This window comes from Mobula birostris, chromosome 1 (assembly GCF_030028105.1).
Source record: "Mobula birostris isolate sMobBir1 chromosome 1, sMobBir1.hap1, whole genome shotgun sequence".
Lineage (NCBI taxonomy): Eukaryota > Metazoa > Chordata > Chondrichthyes > Myliobatiformes > Myliobatidae > Mobula > Mobula birostris.
Window position 1 is genome coordinate 178,208,685 of NC_092370.1, and position 23,530 is coordinate 178,232,214.

At 41.1% G+C, this 23,530-nt stretch overlaps 1 protein-coding gene across 7 annotated transcripts in view; it reads right to left on the minus strand.

The window, feature by feature from the left end:
- The window catches only part of ryr3 (ryanodine receptor 3), a 380,802-nt gene that overhangs the window by 251,412 nt on the left and 105,860 nt on the right, over nucleotides 1-23,530 (minus strand). For 6 of the 7 annotated variants that reach the window (XM_072266800.1, XM_072266764.1, XM_072266754.1 and 3 more), the window contains 7 exons: nucleotides 19,413-19,546; nucleotides 18,333-18,574; nucleotides 13,693-13,885; nucleotides 12,351-12,567; nucleotides 10,227-10,331; nucleotides 2,161-2,264; nucleotides 1,958-2,041 (listed from right to left, as the gene is read on the minus strand). In XM_072266800.1, coding sequence (XP_072122901.1) covers nucleotides 1,958-2,041; nucleotides 2,161-2,264; nucleotides 10,227-10,331; nucleotides 12,351-12,567; nucleotides 13,693-13,885; nucleotides 18,333-18,574; nucleotides 19,413-19,546 — 1,079 coding nt within the window. Of the gene's footprint in view, nucleotides 1-1,957; nucleotides 2,042-2,160; nucleotides 2,295-10,226; nucleotides 10,332-12,350; nucleotides 12,568-13,692; nucleotides 13,886-18,332; nucleotides 18,575-19,412; nucleotides 19,547-23,530 lie in introns of those variants that run through there. The other variant, XM_072266789.1, reaches the window with a different exon arrangement.

A 23,530-nucleotide genomic window follows, 5' to 3' on the forward strand; every position in this document is an offset into this window, starting at 1 on the left:
TTATGGGGGCTGCAAAGAAAAGAGCCATCAGGACCGTTACAGAGGGTGCCGAGCGAGCCTCCAGATAACTATGGATCAAGAGATGTCACCTGTGGACCAATACTGCTGGGACTCAAGCCAGGGCCTGATCAACCTTGGTTGGGTCACCTGGGCGAGGGTGTCTGACGTTGGAAGACCTGAAACACCCAATGACCCCAGGGTACATCACTGATGATGTGTCCCAGTGCATCCTAGGATGTATCTCACCATCAATATCATTTCAGAGTAATCTCTCCCAAAAGTAATCATCTCAAGGAGACAATGACTCTGAAATTCTTACAGGATACAATACCAGGGCACAAACCAGACTCATGTACACATTTTCACAGTAGCACTGACTCTGTCCCAAAGTGCAGAATATTTGGTCACTTGCTGGGCTGAGTCAGGAGTGTCCTACTGCCAGAGCACCTCAATGGCCCTGATTCAGTGTTACTCACCAGCCCCTTCTGGGCTTAAAGGAAATCTGAAAAAGAATATTCTCTGAAAAATTTCTGTGCCTGGAATTGGGCTTACCAGTGATCATTCTCAGGCATTCCAGAAACCAAAGTGTCATCCGTGGCAAATGTCCACACATGTGCACACCTCCACAGCAAACTTCACTGGAGGCTATGTTAGTAAAGACAGCAGTGTACACACAGTGAACATTGTTGCCTGGGTGATTGCAGAGCAAGCAGATCAAGGCATCCTTAGTCTGTGGTACTGATCTGATCCCAGCACTGCCTTTGTGGATTCCATTGAACCACCTGATAATTTTAACTTTACAATGCTAAATACACATTGTAACAGCAACAGAATCCTCACCAATGCTAACTAACGCATGACTTGCTCCAGCTGATGGGATGATTTCTATTGTTAGCTTTCCACTACGATTTTTAACTTGCAAAGGTTGACAGCAAGTGGTGTGACACGCTCATGAATAGTTTGCTGATTTCAAGCAATGTTTTTGCATAAACCAGTAGATGCTAGATAAGGGTGCACAAGTAGACTATTTCTGGAATACAGCACGGCTGGGAGAATGAGCAGAGACCACTCAGAGAAAGGCAACCTGCTACATCGAGGACGAAGGGAAAGAGGAAGAGAGCTGACAACTTTGATAGCTCCTTCTTGACTGGGATGCAAAGCCTGACAGTTTAAGGAGCTATATGCAATTAGGCTCTGTCCAATATTCCAGGGCTAAGGTTACAGTGATCTTGTTTCCTAGTAACTCCCAGCATCCCCAAGCCCAGCTGGAGCTCAGGAATTTCAACCTCCGTGGTATTTGAGGTGGAGATAAAGAAGCATACATGCTATATAACCCAAAGCTGATATTTCCATGAAAATACAATGGGAAAAGACTACAAACAACAGGAATTCTGCAGATGCTGGAAATTCAAGCAACACACATCAAAGTTGCTGGTGAACGCAGCAGGCCAGGCAGCATCTGTAGGAAGAGGTGCAGTTGACATTTCAGGCCGAGACCCTTCGTCAGGACGAAGGGTCTCGGCCTGGAACGTCGACTGCACCTCTTCCTACAGATGCTGCCTGGCCTGCTGCGTTCACCAGCAACTTTGATGGGAAAAGACTACATTAGCTTCAATGCACTGCACCTCTAGATCTATTTACTTCTCAGCAAAGACTATAAACTCAACAGAAAACAATTATGATCACATGTGACTTCAAAAATAATTAGAACCTGCAACTTGTCTTACACATCTCCACCTAGTCATATTTTGCAAAAACATTCATTCAGATTAACTTGAAATCCTTAACAAAACTTCTGTGATCCTGAAAGCTAGCACAATTCACATGCATTTTTTAGTCCAGATGGTAAACATGAATAGTTTTATGAAAAGTAAAAAGTAGATGTTGAAAAACGTGTGCTTGTCTCTTTAAAACAAAACACCTCTCGGTAACATTCTCATGACTGTAATAAACTTACTTTTTGGGAAGTTTCATTCTTTGTAAATATTCTTCTGCTTTTGGTTTAATATGAACAACATGACAACCAAAAGCCAGGAGGGTCCTGTAAAGGCATTGCAATAAACACTGTAAATTCATCAACTAAATGCAAACACAAGGCAAATTGATATACAGTAATTAATAGCTTTTTATCTTACATATTGAACAACATTTTAAACTTACTTTAAGGTTTCAAGGGACATTTGTAAATTATAGTTTCTCTCTTGTTCGGGTAGCTTATCAAAATCCACCAAACAAGGGTGCTGTCTCTTATTGTCATCACGTACCTGAATAAGAAACAAGGCAGTCATTGGTGAATAAAGCAATGAATTATTAGTTGTTCCAATGAATCCTTCTTTGATAATGGTCACATTTTTCTTGACTGGCAAGTTGCTGGAAATGTGAGAAGCTTGCAGCAATGGAGTGAATGGATCTGGGATGTGAATGTATAGATAAATCAACTTTGTACTTTCTTAAGTAATCATATTCTGATAAATGCACACAATGTGTAGTGCAACCACTAACAAAGCCAGTATAGGCCAGGTATCAAGTAAGGAAAAGAAGGGATATTTTATTTCGAGACTCAGCACAGTACCAACCCCTTCTGGCCTGGCAAGTCCCCACTGCCCAATTACAATTAACCTACCAAACCATACATCTTTGGAAGGTAGGGGGAGACTGGAACATTCAGAGGAAGCGGTCACAGGGAGAAGATACAAACTCCTTACAGACAGCAGTGGAACTGAAGCTGCGTCACTGGTGCTGTAATAGAGTTATACTAACTAATACGTTAGCATGCTGTCCCTTAGTTCAAGGGTAAAGTTAGAATCGGTTAAGGGGAAGATTAGGTAAAAAAAAGTTCAAAATGGGATTAGTTAAATTATTAACAAGGGAAAATCTGCAGATGCTGGAAATCCAAGCAACACACATAAAATGCTGGAGGAACTCAGCAGGCCAGGCAGCATCTATGGAAAAGAGTAAAGAGTCGACATTTTGGGCCAAGACCCTTCATCAGGACTGGAGAAAAAGTTTCCAATAGGATCCCACAATGAAGCACATCATTCCCACCCCACCCCCAACTTTCTGCTTTCCACAAGAATCTCTCTATGCGACTCCCTTGTCCATTTGTTTCAAGCTCCAGACAGTCCTTCCAAATGAGGCGACACTTCACCTGTGTGTCTGTTGGGTCATCTACTGTATCCAGTGCTCCTGGTATGGCCTCTTGTATATCAGTGAGACCCAACATAGATCTGGAGACCACTTAGCCTATGCTTCACTTGCCAGAAAAAGCAGAATCTCCCAGTGGCCACTCATTTTAATTCTACTTCCCATTCCCATTCCAACATGTCAGCCCATGACCTCCTCTACCGCTGCAATGAGGTCACACTCAGGTTGGAGGAGCAACACCTTATATTCTATTTGGGTAGCCTCCAACCTGATGGCATGAACATTGATTTATTGAACTTCCGGTAGTGCCAGCCTCCTCCTTCACCGTTCCGCATTCCCATTTCTCTCTCTCACCTCATCTCCGTACCTATCCATCACCTCCCTCTGGAGCTCCTCCACCTTTCATTTCCTCCATGGCTTTCTGTCTTCCTGTATCAGATTCCCCCTTCTCCAGCCCTTTATCTCTTTCACCAAACGACTTGCCATCTCTTTATTTCACCCCTCCTCCCTTCCAGTTTCACCTATCACCTACTACCTTGTATTTCTTCCTCCCCTCCCCCACCTTCTTACTCTGACTTCTCATCGTTTTTCTCCAGTCCCAATGAAGGGTCTTGGCCTGAAACATTGACTGTTTACTCTTTTACATAGATGCTGCACATCTTAATGCTATTTTTGTGAAGATTTTGTTTGAATCTAATCATGCAAGTAGTACAACAACTTTACATCAAAAATAGATAGCTAGTGAGATATCATGCTCACAAAGGCAACGGTTGAGTGGTGTAGATGATTTTTAAAATTAGTTCTGTGTTTGCCGTCACCTGAAGCTGATGTACTTGGACACAAACAACAATAAGTGTCAGGCAGGATCTCACAGTGGCCACCTACTTCAGTTCGACTGAACATTCCCATACCAACATGTCTGCTACCACCATGAGGCAAAGCTCAGGTTGGAGGAACAACACTTCATATTCCATCTGGGTAGCTTCCAACCTTAAATATTTTCCTGCCAATAATTTATTTTTTTATAACTGCGTATACTTGGCAATGTTATTACATGTGAGTGCCACCATGAAATATAAAAGAGTAATTAAAATATTTAATTTTCATTAAAATACCACAAATGAGATTGTTCAGAGTGATGAAACGGGGATCAGGTTACAATTCCGACATCGGTTCAATCCCCAATGCGTCATGCACAAATTGTAACCTCTGGCATTAATGAATTACCAGACTGCTTTTCACATCAATTATAAAACTCCTCCACAAGGTTTTCACAAGAGTATGCTTCATTAGAAACTTCATGGCTGGGACAGATCAAGAGCAAGCCCCTTTCCAATTTCAACGAACAGGCCTTACTTTATATTTAATCTTGCTATGGTTGAGTTTCAGACAGAAATAATACTGCATATATTAGATTAGCAAATAAAATAAAATGGCTGTGGTGTAGCTGACCTCTGTTACTTTGGACTTGGGTATGATATGCCAATGATACTTAATGTCTACCTATTTTTACTATCACTTAAAGGCTAGTAAACAATACGTTGTCATTTAATGCAACATGATAGGAGGTAGATTATGTTGTTTTAATTGATGTGTCCTTCTATTGCTGCTAAATGTATGGGCTCTGATGAATTGAATTAATTTTAAACCCAGATTTGTTCTTTTTTTAAACAGCAGGAAAGAAATTAGCTTTTTGTTTTCACTTTCCCAGTTAGAAATTAGACTACAAAATAATTTTGAGACAGAATACACCATTGCAGATATCACAGTCATGGAATTGTAAAGCAGAGAAACAGGACCTTCAGCATACAGAGTCCACACAGACCATCAAACACAAGTCAACGCCAATCTCCGTTTATTCTCCCCACATTCCCGGCAACTCTCTCCAAATTCTACCATCCATCTCACTCGACTGAGTTTACACTGGTCAATTAACTGACCAATCAGCATGTCTAGAGGATGTACAATAGGTGGGAACTAGAGCACCTATGTGGTCACAGGGAGAAAGTGCAAACCCTACACTGACAACACCAGGTGGGATAGAGTTAAAGGAAAGAGAGGAGGGAGAGATGCATGTTTGATTAAAGGAAATGTCATGACAGTAGACAGAGATAAAATTACTGTAGGATCATCTAATGAGGCTTTAAGGATAGAGAAGAGAAATAAGAAGGGGTTGATCACATTGGTTTTGAGCTGAAACTAAAGGTTCCCTAATAGTCAACAGGAATTCGAGAAGATTGTGGAGAGTTGCAAAAATAATTGAGTTGCCATAGTAGGTGATTTTAACTTTCTTACCATAAATTAGCACTACAATACTGTTAAGTACTTAGATGGTGCTGAAATTAAATGTATTCAGGAGCTTTCAAAGATTGATTGAGATAGGTTGTTGGCAACAAACCCCAAAGGGGCTGTGGAAGGATGTGCCTGAACTGGTGGGCTGAGTGAGTCGAACTGCTGTGCTAAACTGGGCCAGGCTGGGAGGTTGAGTTGAGTGGCTGGCTGGTGGTTAGGACAGAACTGTGGAGTTGGAAAAGAGCATGGAGGCTGCAACTGCTGAGATGATGAAGAAAATGTCCTGTAGGATGAACTGCTCGACGGATAGTGAAAGTGAGTTTGAGATGGAGGAATGGAGTGAAGAGAGTGAGGAAAGGAAACAGAGGTATGAGATGTCAAACTCTCAGGAGTCAGGGGACAAATAAAATAGGATAGCAAAACAACGGAAAGAAGATGAGATTAAAGCAATTATAACACTGTGCAAAGATGGAGTGTCTTTTGGTGAATGGAACCTGATTCATTTGACGAAGATAATCAACAAACTTATAGGTGAAGTCAAAAGAGCAAAGACTTTGCTGAATGGATCGCAATTAGTGACTTGTTGGGATAGTGCTCAACAAGGCAAAGTGATTAGATTAAATAAAATAGATGGCAAAAAAGCACAATGCTCAATACCCAACAATAGAAAGTGGACTAGAGGAGTTATTTTGGAATACCAACAAAAGTTACTATGGATGAGATTAAACAGAACATAAAAGGAGCAAAAATTATTGAGGCCAAACGTTTGAAAGTTACAAGAAATGGGAAAAAGTGTGATAGTTTATCGGTTATGATCAACTTTGATGAAGAGAGATTGCCGACTAAAGTTTACTTAGGGTATATGTGTTATGAGGTCAGAATATATATACCACCACCTTTAAGATGCTTTAAATGTCAGAAATTCGGGCATATTGCAGCAGTCTGAAGGAGAAAACAAAGATATGGAAGATGCGCTGGGGAACTTGAAAATGGGAAATGTGAGGCAGGAGCTAGGCTGAAATGCTGCAATTGTGGTGAGGAAATGTGAGGGTTGTAATATGATAAATAAGGACACACTAATTATGAGTAAGAAGGATTTCGTACTGTTTATGGTAGATGCAATTAACTGTTTAGCGCAAAGAGACAAAAGAACTGAAAAAACTAAAATTATAGTCAAGTCTGCAGAAAAATACCTTGGTATTACAGGGCTTAGGTGGGAAGCAGTCAAAGATACGCTGAATGGAGGATCAAACAGTTCACAGGCAGGAGAGGCGGGTAATTAGTTGCTTTGTGTGTATATATATATATATATATATATATATATATATAAAAGACAAGGGAATGAAAGGAGTCATTGAAACATGGTTGAAACCCAGGGTAAATGTGCAGAACTCTATTAACAAATAGAAGTACTCAATAAGAACAACTGTGAGTTGGAAAGAGATTGGACAAAACGGTTCTGCATTTAAAGGAGACGGTTTCTGAAAAAGATACTTGTTGTCAAAAATTCAGTGACATGGAAAACAGATTAAAAATGGAGGAACTTATTCCAAAGTTACAAAAGGAAAAAGGAATTTGTTGCAAAGTGAATTATCTACATTCAGATTATAAAATGAAAACATGGAAACAACTGAGGAAGAATTTCAGGATCTCAATAAACAACTACAAGCTTTGATTCAAGAAAAGGAAACCTTGGAAATAGCAGATAGACTTGGAAAACAACAATTTTAAATGTTAAGCATGGGATAATGAATATTCTCAAGTAAGAAGCTTTTACTTTTACAAATGATTCAAATTAAGTTAATGTATTTTGAGGCAATGCAATTATTTGGAAACCACGTGACAAAATTTGAGAAGGAAAACAATCTGCAGCATTGCTATTTAATGAGCACATACAGCATTTGCAAGCAGAATTATAATTAATTATACATCCTACAGAAGGCAGTAATATGCCTAGATGCATCTAAACTGGAGGAGGAGGAGGGGGGGGAGGAGGGGGAGGAGGAGGGGGAGGAGGAGGGGGAGGAGGAGGAGGGGGAGGAGGAGGGGGAGGAGGAGGGGGAGGAGGAGGGGGAGGAGGAGGGGGAGGAGGAGGGGGAGGGGGGAAGGAGGAGGAGGAGGGAGGAGGAGGAGGGGGAGGAGGAGGAGGGGGAGGGGGAGGAGGAGGAGGGGGAGGAGGAGGAGGGGGAGGGGGAGGGGGAGGAGGGGGAGGGGGAGGGGGAGGGGGAGGGGGGGGAGGGGGAGGGGGAGGGGGAGGGGGAGGGGGGGAGGGGGAGGGGGAGGGGGAGGGGGAGGGGGAGGGGGAGGAGGGGGAGGAGGAGGGGGAGGAGGGGGAGGAGGAGGGGGAGGAGGAGGGGGAGGAGGAGGGGGAGGGGGAGGGGGAAGGGGGAAGGAGGAGGAGGGGAAGGAGGAGGAGGAGGGAGGAGGAGGGGGGGAGGAGGAGGAGGGGGAGGGGAGGAGGAGGAGGGGGAGGGGGAGGGGGAGGAGGGTGAGGAGGAGGGCGAGGAGGAGGAGGGGGGGAGGAGGAGGAGGAGGTGGTGGTTGTTTGTGGGCAAAAGGACCACAGGCGAGTGGGAGGTTTTACAAGTGAGATAGCACAAGCTCAAGGTCTGTATTTTCCTGTTGGATTGAAGGACAAGGCTGATAAGAGTAAGGAACCATGGATGTCAAGTGCTATTGAGGTCCTGGCCAGGAAAAAGAAGGAGGCATGGGTCAGTTACAGGCACTTTGGATCAAGAAAATTTCTGGAAGGGTGTGGAGGATACAGGAATGCACTCAAGAAGAACATCAGGAGAGCAAAATGGGGACATAAGATAGATTTGGCTGATAAGATTAAGGAAAATCCAAAGAGATTTTATAAATATATTAAAGGGAAATGAGCTGGAGGGAGATTAGTGTCCCTCAAAAACCAAAGGGGACATCTTTAAGTGAGATGGAAAGGCCTTTAATGAATATTTCTCCTCTATTTTTCTGTGGAGATAGACGTAAAACTTCAGAATTGGGAAAAGTAAACAGGAAGGTATTGAGGGAAGTCTAGATTACAATAGAGAAGCTTCTGGTTATCTCTAGGGGTATTAAGGTGCACAAATCACCAGGCAATTCCAAAAACACCATGGGAAGCAGCAGAAAAATACTGTGGGATCCCTGGTTAAGAAATTTACTCATCATTTGTCACAGGTAATGTGCTGCTAGACTGAAGGCTAACTAAAGTTGTGCCTTTATTTAAGGATAGCAAAGGAAAACCTAGGAACTACGATCAGTAAGCCAAATATCCATGGTTCCATGGTACATAGGTTATTGGAGAGGATTCTGAGGAATAGGAGATACAAATGCCTGGAAAGACAAGGGTTGATTAGAGATAGTCACTATGACTTTGTGCATGGTAGTTTAAGTCTTAAAAAGTTGATTGAGTTTTTTTGAAGATATGACCAGAAAATTTTATGAGGGCAGGGAGGAAGGTGTACTGTAGTTTAGATTGACTTCAGTAAGGGCCTTCAAAAGGTTTCACATGCTTTAGAAGGTTAGGTTGCATGGAATACAGGGAGAGCTGACTAACTGGATACACAATTGGCTTAACAATAGAAAACAGAGGATTATGGTGGAAGTTTGTTTCCCAGGCTGGAGGCCCATGACTAATGGTCTGCTTCTGACTAGAGGTTGGTACTGAGGCCATCGTTATTTGTCATCCATGTCAACAATTTTGGCAACATGGTAAAGTAGCAGTTAGTGAAACACTTTACAGCAGTCAGCTGTAAGATTGGGGTTTGATTCCCACCACTGCCTCTAAGGAGTTTGTACGTTTCCCCCTATAAACCGCGTGGATTTCCTCCGGATGCTCCGGTTTCTTCCCACATTTCAAAGGCATACGGTTTAAGGTTAGAGAGGGTTAGCATGCTATGTTGGTGCTGGAAGCGTGACAACGCCTACAAGCAACCCAGCATAATCCTTGCTGATTTGAACTGATGCAAATGACGCATGTTTCAATGTCAAATCCGGGTGGGAATTTCAGAGCAAATGGCAATGCCCTGGGAAGTGTGTATAACGGTGGAATCTTGGATACAACTACATGGTTCACTGAAACTAGAGTCATAGGGGTTGTGAGGCAGCAGCTCTGCTCTAGTTTATAGTGAAAATCTTCAATTCTGGCTGCAGGGTCAGTTACTAAGCATTTCCAGCATTTTCATTAAAACTGACTTTGAAAGTAACTTTTCACAGCACCTTTTTTTTCCTGAAAGTAGTGCCAGAGAAAGAGAGAGAAAAAAAACAAACATGCTTTTGGCAATCTACCTTCTCAAAAGCCAATTTCTCCATATTGTTTACAATATACTTCACTGACAGCAACTCAGGCATACACAGTAAGGAGTTAACTCACTATATTAACAGATCATGTGAAGTCCCTGTGATTGAGAAAGCTCACTAATATTACATTGGTAGCATCCTCTGTTACCTGTGTTGGCCAGGAGAACATTTTGGGATACTGTATTTCCCCAGCAGCTAATAACTGATTTATTTATTTTAAGCAATAGTAAAGTTAATCATAAATACTGTTAGATACTATGGGAAGGGAAAGGGATAACTTAGAATATTAAACATGGGACACAAAAGTGAGAGAAAGCCTTCTGGCTAATGGAATTCAATAAAATTATTATTTGTTCTTCTACTTCAGCACCATTTTCCAGCATCGTCCCCATATTCCTTAATTCCTTTACTATCCAGCAACATATCATTCTGACAGATATCTCGTCGGAGAATTAATGCATCAAGTTATCCCAGTCACGTCACTTCCTTACCTTCCCATATGTCCAACCAAGTTCAATTTTGTTTGTTGCCCAAAGTTCATGAATGTTTTCAGCTAGCTTGTTCTGGACTTTCTCAAGGTGTGAAGGTAAAACAATCTGAATTTAAGAAATAATTGATTGCAATGTCATTTAAAAATAATAAACATGAACTATCACAACAAATAATAACGAGGCAACCTACAGAGAAGTCATCACCCTGACACAGTGGTGTCAAGGAAACAACCTCTCCCTCAATGTCGCAAAAACAAAGGAGCTGGTTTGCACTACAGGAGGAATGGAGACAGGCTGACCTCTATTGCATCAATGGATCTGGGGTTGAGAAGAAGAATAGCTTTCAGTTACTCGGTATACACATCACCGTGGACCTTGTGGTCTGTACATACTGGCTGTGTGGTGAAAACAGCACAACAGCGCCTTTTTCACCCCAGATGGTTGAAGAAGTTTGGCATGAATCCCCAAATCTTAAGGACTTTTACAGGAGCACAATTGAGAGCATCCTGTCTGGCTGTATCACTGCCTGGTAAGGAAACTGTACTTCTCTTAATCATGGGACTCTGCAGAGAGTGGTGCGGACAGCCCAGCGCATCTGTGGATGTGAAATTCCCACTATTCAGGATACTTACAGTGACAGGTGTGTAAAAAGGGCCCGAAAGATCATTGGAGACCCAAGTCACCCCAACTACATACTCTTCCATCTGCTACCATCCGGGAAACGGTACCGCAGCATAATAGCCAGGACCAACAGGCTCCAGGAGAGCTTCTTCCATCAGGCTATCAGACTGATTAATTCACACTGACACAATTGTATTTCTATACTATATTGACTGTTCTGTTGTCCATACTATTTATTACAAATTACTATAAATTGCACATTGCACATTCAGACGGAGATGTAACGTAAAGTTTTTTTTACTCCTCGTGTATGTGAAGGATGTAAGAAGTCAATTTAATTTCACAATTCAGTTTAATTCAAATTTTTCTTTAAGAATATAATTTCAGCATTAATTAATATTTGAGGAGGAGGTGGAAATTAAAGAGTTCTGAAAAAAAGTGCAGCTAAAATAAATTTATAAAGGTTAATGGTCAGTGCTTCAAAATTAACTTCTCACTTTAAGTGTTTACTAAACTCCAATAGGATCACTAAATTATGATTTAAAAATGATTAAAAAAATAGAAGTCACAATTGAAGCTGTACCACCAGAAATTATTCTTTAAGAAGTAATAAATTATTCAACATATATCATAAATGTTTGCTGAGAGATTCGCAAAACAAATATGTGGCAGACTAAAATGGAAAAGGTTTACATAGTTTTATCATGTTCACATTATGTTTTTAACTGAATCACAATACAGTAGTTATTGCTGCACTGATTTCTAGAGGGCTAGATCACTGATCTCTACCTATTAATTCAAATCCTATCCAACATTTAGGGAAGTTAATGATGAAGAGATAATTAAAAATCATTTCTGTTATTGTTAACTATCAAAAAGTTGTTCAGATTTTTCATAATAAGTCAGAAAAGACTCTGGTTCTTTATTTGTGCAATTATTTTTTATGTGAACAATGAATGGATCATGTGTTATCCATTATGGATATCTGGATGTACTGCAATCTGCAACTTTGGTAATAAAATTGTTTTGTAAACATGTTCCACATTAGGGAAAAATTGCAGAGCATCCTTGTTGCTGCAGGATAAATCTGGAATGTGAATATAGTTTACCTATAGTTATAAAATTGCTCAACAGTAATAATAGCCATGAAAATACTTTATTGTAAAAAAAAGCCCTATCTGGTTTGTGTACAGCTGTCAGGAGTGGCAGTCTCTGTTCTAATTGACTTACTGTATGCGTGGATTCTAGGCCCACCAGTGTGGCTGTCTTTTTACTGCTCTTTAAATCAAGAGCAACTTGCAATGAACAGTTAATGCTGCTATTGCCACTGAAATTTACATCCCAAGTATGAATAAAACTGTCACACTGTTATTATTTTACAAACGTTTGTATAAATCACACACAAACACACACACACACACACACACACACACACTCTTGCTGAACTACATAACATTGTAAAAATTTATTTACCGTATTGCATTTCAAGAGATTTAAAAGTACCTGGCTGGTATCTACTGGCTTGGGGATGAAGGAGGCCTGGGAAAGATGACCTGGAGTTCCTATTAAATCTCGAACACCATTATTATCTCTTTTGTATTCTTTAATTGGCTCTAATCTCATCTTTTCCTTTGGCAGTAGTGCTTCATAGCAGGGTGCATATCCAGGAGGAGGCAAAAATCTAAAATCTCCATGCTGACCACCAATCAAAAAACGTACTCTTGAAAGAAAAAAAAAGTAAGTTAAATTGCAATGCAGTCTCTCAAATTTAACCAGCCATATGTAATTCCTTTCATCGGGGCTAAAGAAAAGAATCATGGTGGGTCTGGCCCAATGCTTTCTTCTTCCCCTCTCATCATCCTTTCTGCCCTCTCATTTTGGTCACAGGTACGTAGAGTCACTATAAGTGTGCAGTATGCTTGCTGTTGGCGCCATTATTCCCTCCATAACTACATACATGGTCTGGCTACCTAGCTAACACAGGCCCTTCCTGGTAGAACCCTGCACTGCGTGCCATTGAAGCAGAATCAGGGTAATTGCTATGGCCTGAAGAAGGTTGTGAAAGTGACAGAACATAACAAATTGATTCTTTGCTTTCTCTTTGTGAAGAGTAGAACATACTGCTGGACTGAGAGAATATCAGTTTTTCAACTGCTGCCATGGTGCCTTTTTGACCATCCCCTGACTCTCATTGACCTTGCAATCAACACGGCGTTTTGGATTAGGGCTCATGCCCAATGATTTTCCTTAACCTCTCCTCCAGTAAAGTGGGACAGTCTGTACAGTAATTCAGTACTGCATGTGCCACGGAAATTAGAGGAGATGCAATAAGATAGAATCTTACTTTCTCTTGAACTGCATACTTCCCCACATGCCACCAAAAGAAAATACCTGTATATATACATGACAGTAAGCAGTTCAAATGCAACTTGCCTTTAAAATTGTGTATCCACTGACATTGTTTTACAGTACATAGAGACTATTAAAAACTGCAGTCATATTGTTCATTTAATTTTAAAGTAAGAAGATAAACATCTTCAATCTGAGAGAATCAGGAATGTGATACATAAATGATTTTTGAATGTATTTTTAGTGGTGCTACATGAAGAAATCAGGATACTCTGTACTAACTTAAACATTTCTCCAATTCTACCACATAACACTCAGTTTGAAAATTGTATAAGTATAAACTTTGAAGTGGATATTTGCTGGGCCTGGACATTGCACAATTTATCTACTTACAAACAATTCACTTTATATCCTTAAGTTTCAAAGGATTGACTAAAACAGAGCAATATCAGAGTCAAAATGAAATATCATGGCGTGGAAGAGACAATAAACTTACTTGGCACCTGCAGAAAAGCTGACCACCGGGAAGAACAGGCCATCGGTGTTGAAACTCTCAAACATTCCTTGTACTGGTTGTCCATTGATGCGGAAGGAAATGCTAGGGACACCTAAATCCAGGCAACAACTAACTACGTCATCGGAGTTCAGTATGTGTTGATTTGATGATGCTACAGCCCTGGCCACTCGACCTATCAGATGGGAAAATAAACAACGCTCATGTCAAAGTATTGAGAATAGAGTATCAGCAACTTTTATCTTGTCGACATGAACATGTAATTTTCATTAGAGTTGGGCTGAGAGCAATGGATTAAGGAAGATTAAGTGCAGTCTTGTACTATTTACATTTATAAGACAAAGAACAGTACAGCATACGAATAGCTCCTTCAGTCTTTCATTTCTGCACCAGTCATAATGCCATTCTAACAAATCCCATTTGCCTGCACATGGTGTATATCCTGGCATTCCCGGTCTGTTCTGTCTAAATGCTTCTTAAACATTGCTTTTGTACCTTCTTTGACCAATTCCCCTGGCAGTGTATTCTGGGCACCTTTCTGTCTGTCTATCTGTCTCTCTCTCTCTCTCTCTCTCTCTCTCACTCTCTCTCTCTGTAAAAAATCCCGCCTCCCATATCTCATTTAAACTCTAGAAAAAACATTCCAAAGTTAGTTGTCCAACCGCTGCTTGTAACTGATCCACTCCAATTTAGAAAGGCAAACAGATTCTCGCCCTCCCCCACATGAACTTAATCGAACTGTTTCCCTAAGGGGCTGCAGAACTCAAGAGAGTGGTGGGTGCTGGAATGCAATGCTTGGATTGGTGGTAGAAGTGGATCCATTAGTGATTTCTGAGTGCCATTTAGATAGGCAAATGGATGTGAGGGAAATGGAAGAATATGTACATTATGTAGGCAGAAGGGATTAGTTGTTAATTTGATTACTCATTTAATTGGTTCGGCACAACATTGTGGGTTGAAAGGCCAGTTGCTGTGTTGTACTCCTCTATGTTCTATAAGCCTCAGGTGGTCGTGAGTCAGCTTATCGAGATATATATGCAAGGGGTTTCTTCTTTTATGTTACTGCAAAGGCTAACAAAATGGCTTCTTTGTTATGTTATAATTAAAATGGTTTTTCTGTAATAATAACTGCGACGTAAGGAGTTCTCTCTCTCACTCTGCTTGTTTGGGTTATATTATTGATAAGAGCGCGAACGAACCAATTGGGATAGATGTTATTCTTTCTTGTGTGTCTGTAAGCTATTGTTTCACGGGGTTTTGGCGCAGAAGGCAGATGGGGACTGAGTGAGGAGACGCGATGCCTTAAGCTGGGCGATAGGACGGACACCAAGCGGGAGCCCAAGGCCCAGGGTCTTCGCCGAGGAGAGGAGACGAAGACAGACTCATGTGGAGCGTCTGGTTGACCACCGTAGTTGGTCCCAGGCGGCAGGTCGAGGGGGTCGGAGGGGATTGAATGGTGGAAAGAGGACCCCGTTACTTGAGCTCCAATGGTTGTGCACGAAGTGGTTGAACTTTGATAAATTTGGCACCTTTTATTTTCCTTTTATATTTTATCTCTATTAATTACATAGTTCCAGTAAGATCTATAAAGTGTAATCATTTAATCGTATCTGGTGTACTGTCTGTTATTTGGTGGGGTGGGGTACATCACACAGCATCCACACAAACTTGATTACCCAGTTTGGTGGGGCCGAAGGCTGCTCCCCCTAGACAAGGGGGCTACATGTAGGACACCTGGCTAAGTGGTGCTTCAACAACAACCTCTCATTCAGCTAAGGAGGTGGTTGTTGAATTCAGCAAGGATTAAGAGGGTGACGGTGTGCCAGTGTACACTGGGGACCAACAATGGGGAGGGTCAGCACCTTTAAATTCATGGGTGTTAACTTATCAGATAACCTGTCCTTGGCCTAACACATAGGTGCAATCTGGATGGCATGCCAGCGTCTTTGTTTCTCAGGAGGTTGAGAGGGTTTGGCTTGTCACTGGACACTCTAACAAACTTCCATAAGTGTATTGTTGAAAGTACCTTGAATGGTTGCATCATGGTTTGGTAGGGCAATTTGGAAGCACAGGAATGCAAAAGACCTCAGAGAGTAGTGGAGTCTGCCCACATCCCTCCCCAGCATCAGCAGTATCTACAAGAGATGCTGTCTCAGAAAGGCAGTTGAGTAGGGGAAAGCTGATGGGAATGTGTGAGAAATAAAACAGAGTTAGTGTAGTATCAGTTAAATGGGTGCTTATTGTCAAAATGGACTCTGTGGGCCAAAGAGTCAGAGTCAGAGTCAGTCTCTGTCTCTGTCTCTGTCTCTGTCTCTGTCTCTCTCTCCCCCCCCCCCAAAGAACACCTGCTCTGAGGAAAAGTCATGAGGATAAAATATTGAATGTTTTTCCCTTCCACAGGTGCAGCCTGATGAGTGTTTCCAGCATTTTCTGTTATCTCAGATTTCCAGTATCTGTAATTTTATTTAAGCCAGTTGTTCTAAATTGTTTTCATGTTGTCAAAGCAGAATAATAGAGCTCATGTGTCAGCCGGACTTCCAGTAGTGTTTCACTGCACATGTCTTTTGAGAGCAACAAACCAATGCTCTCTGGCAACCATTAACATTTCTTAGCAGAGCTCTCGGGCCATTTGAAACTTGTTTCTCATCTTGCACTTACTCCACTGAATTCTGAGGAGAGTGTGCAAGTCAACAACCTCTTCTGCGTATGCCCCTCTGATTTAGGAAGAGCAATAATAATTATTTGGAAGAAACAGCAATAATCAAGTAAATATAAAAGTGTGAGATATAGTAGTTATTAACACAAGTGACAATCACTCCTCATGAACTATTTCATATGGAATTACCAGCAGTAATCAAACAGACAATATCATCTGCAAAGACCACAGGCTAAATGCTTACCGGAGCATTCTAAGGAATAAGACTTGGAAACAAACATTACATGAAACACACAAATTGCTGGGGGAACTCAGCAGGCCAGCCAGCATCGTATGAAGGGGAACAAACAGTCGATGTTTCAAGCCAAGACCCTTCATTGGGGGCCAATAGCCTGAGTAAGATGGTGGGGGGGGGGGGGTTGGTGAAGCAGTATAAGCTGGAAAATGATAGGTGACACTAAATGAGGAGCATGGTGGGTGGGGACGGGTATAAAGTAAGAAACTGGGAGGTGATAGGCAGAAAAGGTAAAGGGCTAAAGAAGAAGGAGGTGTTGCTCCTCCAACCAAACCAGCCGAGGACAAACACCTCATAATCTGTCTGGGTAGCCTCCAAAATTATGGTATAAACATCAATTCCCTTAACTTTCAGCCATTACTGATGCTTCTCTTTGCCCACTCCCCATTCCCCATTCTGGTTACCCTTTCACCCCTTCTCCTCACCTGCCCATCATCTCCCTCTGATTACCTACCTCCTTCTCTTTTTTCATGGTCAAATGTCACCTCCTACTAGATTTCTTCTTCACCCCTTTACCTCTTCCAACTATCACCTCCAAGCTTCTTACTTTGCACCCCACTCTCCTGGTCTTACCTATCACCTGCCAGCTTGTACTTGTACACTCCCTCCTCCTTCTTATTCTGGCATTTCCAGACTTGGCGAGGGATGTTAGCCAAAATGTCAACAGTTTATTCCCCTCCACTGATGCTGCCTATAGTCTGACTTGGTGAGTTCCTCCAGTATTGTGTGTGTGTTACTGTGGATTTCCAGCATCTGCAAAATCTTTGTGGTTTAGATTATCATGAAACATTTTTGGATGCATTGGTCATTTGTACAAACAACAGAACCATGTTAATTGGCCGACATGGAAACACTCAACAGGAGAAAGTTCTGGACTAGCTCGTTTGCCATTTAGCACAACAAACATGATCAAAGGCATATTTTTCTGTCAGTCAATATTCAGAATATTTATGCCTCAGTATATTGTTTAAAGAGGGTTTGTTTTGGTTGTCTAACACAGATATTTGAATATTTAGTGATACTCTTATCATTTAAGATGTGGTCCCCTTGCAAAAATACATAATTCAATTGAACCACTTTTCTACAAACTAAACTACTGAAGTTAACTCTAGTATAACTTCTGAGCTGTATTTAATCATCTGCCGTTACGTTTGTGCTTAAAATTCATAAAACATCAATATACTTTGTGTTCTGGGAGATTATTCCACCATATCACCTCTGCGTGTTTGCTTTTTGTTCTGAATGAAAACCAATTGCATGTGTAGCTCTGGTCCCCATGTGACTCATCCAAAGTCAAAATAATAAAATTCCCTGTGATGGGCAATTTTGAAAAGGGAAAAATTCTAGGACATTCCTTTTCTAGATTTCAGCCACCTCCTGGACAAGATGAAGTTTGTGATTCCCTCTGGCTTTGTAAATAAGGGACCAATATTCCTTTGCATAATTTCCAAACATGTTGCAAATTACACTTATGTACAAAGAATTTATCAGACACAAAGTACAGAAGAAAGGTATCAAAGACATTAATGGCTATTAAAAAATCTGAATACAATGATCACAACTGAATTATGAATTAATAATTTTTACTAAAATGCAAAATAGAATGAAATAACCCAGAAATTATGATAATTAAATTATTATTTAGCTCGATATCATTGTGCAGCTACCAACCTGACCATAAATGAAGTCCGTCAAATCCATAAGAATAAAGATCATCTCCCACTCCATTTCCTCCCCATCCTTCTCCACCTCCAGGATAGGGAGCGTAACCCTTCGCAGATGCCCAGCCAACACGCAGGTGAATAGGATCTGGAGTTAAAAAGTGATTGATCTGATCGACAACCAGCTCATAATACCATTTCTTGTACTGTGCTGACCCTTCACTCGTTCCCAAGAATATGTTGGGCCTTATGCTGCAAAACATATAAACAGGCACTTTAGAATGACAAACAGTACTGCATTTGGTTAAAGGATTTTTACAATCTGATGTAGAATATGCAAATTTAAACTACAAATTTGATCTTCTGTCCAAGATTTTATTTAAGGCATATTTCAAAAAGGCCAGCGTTTATCTCTGACTTATTTCTGAATTATCATGGGGAAATGTTAACCAAGTATGTCCAATGGAAATAAGGTGGCCTGGTGATTGGATATATATTCCTCTCAGCAACTAAGAGCTCCACTGAGTTCTGGAAATGGTACAACCTTGGAATTTCACCTTGCACTTCCCTTTTAATGCAGAAAAGAAGGAGATCTGTTCACAGTCTGACTATTCTCCAATCAGAAGAAAAACTAATATGATCTAAGTTAATATCTGTCTCAGTTATGTCATCTGAATTAATTCTGGGAAAATACTGCACCTTTTTTTCATTTACTTAAAATTTAGGTTCTTCATTTTTTCCTTAGCTCAAATCACTGAAATATGACACTTACTGCAGAGAAATATAGATTGAAAACAAGCAATCCAGTGGTAGAGTCAGAAAGATGTTGCAAAAATTGACACAAACGTTATAGGATTCACTAGTCCTCACTAAAGCCAAATATCCCAGCCATAAGGCAAAGAGATTGAATATGCATAAAATGTCTATTTTGCATTGGTACACACCATGGAGTGAAAACAACATTGTGAAAAATTCTAGGTCTGTTATCATTCAAACTCATCTATGAAGTTGAATACTCCTGGTAAGTGGAAAAGTACAAACAAAATTATATGCATTATTTCCTTTTTTAAAATAGAAATATCTACATTACCTTGTAACCCTGTTAACTATGCGAGTTTGCAGAAGTAAATCACGATGAGGGAGCAGATTGTCACATATCAGATTCTGATTAGCTCGTATAGCAACACCATTGCACACACAAAGAGAGCACAGCACGTCCAGCACCTAGGCAAAGCAATGCATGACATGATCTGAATAGTATGGAATAGAACGTAGAAGAGTTACACATTCCAAATAACTATCACCGTATTGTTCCGGATGAGCAATTTCCAACTTGCCCCAGGAAGTGAGGTGGTAGGTTTCAAGGTTTAAGATTCAAATATGTCTTGGGTTTCTCTTGTAACGTGAGGCACCAACCAGCATCAGCATCCTCTGTATCTAACTTCTCTCCACTCCACCGCCCTGAATATCAAGGGCTTGACTTGCATTTCATTAGGGAAATGCATTTGGGTTACATTACCTTAGTAAGCAGAGAAGGCCTTGAGCCATGCATGTTTCCAATTAGTGGTTCTAGCAGAGCATTTTCGTCAAGTTGTATCATCTGCTTTAATGAATCTGCCTCAAACACTGTGTTCATTCTACTGCAATGCTTTGCTAGGATAGTCAAAATTTAGGCTACAAGTAAAAATGCAGTAGTTTCAAAGTGATTGCATTATGAGTGCAGTCTAGGATTCAAGGTCAGACTCACAGCTGTGGCTACATCTATCACATCAAAACCCAGGATCTCTATGGAGTCAGACATGTTGATTGTTCTATACAATTACAGAAAAGCGATTGCCTGCCTGGAAGATTCACTTTCCCTGATAACAAGGGGTGAACAACATTGGTGGTACAAGTTCTACAGAGTGAGTATAGGGTATTAGGTAAGAAGTTAAGGACCTCAAGGGTAATGATCTTCATATTAATCCTAGTGCCATGCGCTAGTAGGGTCAGAAATAGAAAGATAGGCCAGAAAATTGGTGGCTGAGGAGCTGGTGTAGCGGGCTGAGATTCAAGTTCTGGAACCACTGTGATCACTTCTGGGGTAGAGGCAACCTGTACAAGAGGGACAGGTTGCACTTGAACCAGAGAGGGACCAATATCCTTGCAGGGAATTCGCTAGTCTACATGGGAAAGTTTACACTGGCTGGGCTGAAGGAGGATTTTGAGCAGAAGCAAATCCGGGGAATAGTTTAAAAACCAAGATAGTCAGAAACACAGTGTAGACAGGGAAAGGAATACTTGATTAAACTGCATTTATTTCAATGCACAAGATTTAACAGGTAAAGTATAGACTGGCTCTGGAAACTACAATGGTGCCGGACCTTCACTAATCTGGCACCATTGGGACCTGAGGAGTGCCGGATTAGTGAAAATGCCGAATTACAGAAGGATCACATTAAGCGTAATCAGTGCCGGATTATCGAAGGAACCGGATTACAGGTAGTCGGATTAGTGAAGGTCGACCTGTAGCAGTATTTAGAGATGACATTCTTAGGGTAAGGCCATATGGGTAGACCTAGAACCAAGTGGGGCTATATTACAGATACTCCTAATAAATAGCAGAAACTTAAAGAACAGGAGTGTAGAGAAATTGCTCGTAGTTTTAAGAATGAAGTTGTACTACTGGAATATTTTAAGTTCCCCAATATTAACTGGGCCACCCAGAGTATTAATGACCCAAATGGAGTGGAATTTATGTTCAGGGAAGTTTCCTGTGTCAATATATATAGGGCCCAGTCGGGACAGTGCAATACTGAACCTTCTCTTGGGGAATGAGGTGACTGAAGTGATGGTTAGGGAGCACTTTGGCCTTAGTGACCATAATTCCATTATTTTTAAGATATTGATGGAAAAGGATAGATCAGGTCTACAGGTTAGGGTCCTAAACTGCAATGGGGCTAAATTTGTGGTCGATTGGATGAGCCTGTTTGAAGAGAAAGGAATGAATAGCCGGTGGGAGGCTTTCAAGAATGTGATACCAAGTGTCCAGGAGCAGCACGTTCCTGTTAGGTGAAGGGTAAACTTGGTAGGTTTAGTGAACCTTGCACGAGATATTGAGGAAAAGAAGAAAGAATACATTAAGTTTAGAAATGAGAAGATCTGCAGATGCTGGAAATCCAAGCAACACACACAAAATGCTAGGGGAACTCTGCAGTCCAGGCAGCATCTGTGGAAAAGAGTAAACAGTCAATGTTTCGGGGTGAGACCCTTCACCAGGATAGTGGTGGGCAAGTTTAAGCAAAATACTGATAAGTTGTGTATTTATGTTAAGAATAAAAGGATGGATAGGGAGAGAGCAGGTCTCGTTGGAGATCAGCAGGGCTACCTACAGTATGTCTTGCGCTGCATGAGGTGGTTGGGACTTTTTAATGAATAGTTCTCTTTGACATTTAATCAGAGCAAAATCATGGATGTTCAAAGGGAAACAAGCGGTAATGTTTTAGAGAACATTCGTATTCCCAAGCAGGAGGTATTTGAAACCGTACAGCACATTAAGGTAGGTAAATATTCAGGGCCTGAGCGAATGCATCTTCAGACTTTGTGGGAGGCTGGAGGAGAAATTGCAGATGCCCTTGGAAAAGATACTTGCATTATTGTTAGTTACTAGTGAAGTTCCTAAATATTGGATGTTGACTAATGTTGTTCTGGTGTATAAGACAGGTGGCAAGGACAAGCCAGGGGATATAGACCAGTCAGCCTGACATCAGGAGTGGGGAAGTAACTGGAGGAAATTCTGAAGGACAGGGTCTACCAAGCTTTTGGATAGGAAGGGTCAGATTAGGAGTTACATGGAAAGAACTTCAAGAAGGTCCCTCATGGTAGACTGATCTGGTGGTTGAGCTTCATGGAACCTGGGGAGAACTAGTGATGTGGATTCAAAATTGGCTCTGAGGTAGGAAATAGAGGGTGGCGGTGGGAGGTTTTTCATAGAATCAAGGCCAGTGAATAGTGGAGTGCCACAGGAGTCAGTGTTGGGACCCTTGTTATTCATTATTTATATAAGTAATTTGGTTGCAAATCCACAAGACTTGATCAGAAAATTTTCAGATGGTGTGAAATTAGCAGGTCTTTTTGAATTGAACTGAATTGACTTTATTTCTTACATCCTTCACATACACGAGGAGTAAAAATCTTTACATTACATCTCCATTTGAGTGTGCAATGTGCAAATTATAATAATTTGTAATAAATAGTATGTACAGTAAGATATAAAACAGAATAATCGATATAGCTTAGAAATACAATTGTGTCCGTGTGAATTTATCAGTCTGGTGGCCTGGTGGAAGAAGCTGTCCTGGAGTCTGTTGGTCCTGGCTTTAATACTGTGGTATCATTTCCTGGCAGCAGCTTGTGATTGCGGAGAAGATTATTACAGAATACAGAGAGATCTTATGCTTTTGGGAAGTGAGCCAAAGAGTGGAAAATGTATTTCATTAACGATCAGTATGTGATGATGCATTTTGGAGAGACAAACCGTTGAAGAATAGATTATGAATGATAGGGCACTGGGGAGTATAATGGAACAGAAGGACTTAAGAGTACAAGTACATAGTTCATTGAATGCATCAATACAGGTTAGACAGGGTAGTATAAAAGACATTTAACATGCGGCCTTCATCAGACAGGGCACTGAGTATAGTAGTTGGAACACGATGTTGCAATCACATAAGTCATAGGTGAGGCCACACTTGGTGTTTTATTGGCACTTTGGCCATCCTGTTATAGGAAAGACATGGTTAAATTGAAAAAAATTGTAGAAAAGATCAACGAGGTTGTTGCCAGGGCTAGGAAGCCCGAGATACCGGGAGAGGTTGACCAGGAGAACAAAAGATGACTTTACAGAGGATTATAATAGACAATAGAAAATAGGTGCAGGAGTAGGCCATTTGGCCCTTTGAGCCAGCACCGCCATTCACTGTGATCATGGCTGATCATCCACAATCAGTATCCAGTTCCTGCCTTATCCCCATAACCTTTGATTCCGCTATCTTTAAGAGCTCTATCCATCTCTTTCTTTTAAACATCCAGAGACTTGGCCTCCACTGCCTTCTGGGGCAGAGCATTCCACATATCCACCACTCTCTGGATGAAAAAGTTTTTCCTCAACTCCATTCTAAATGGCCTACCCCTTATTCTTAAACTGTGGCTTCTGGTTCTGGACTCACC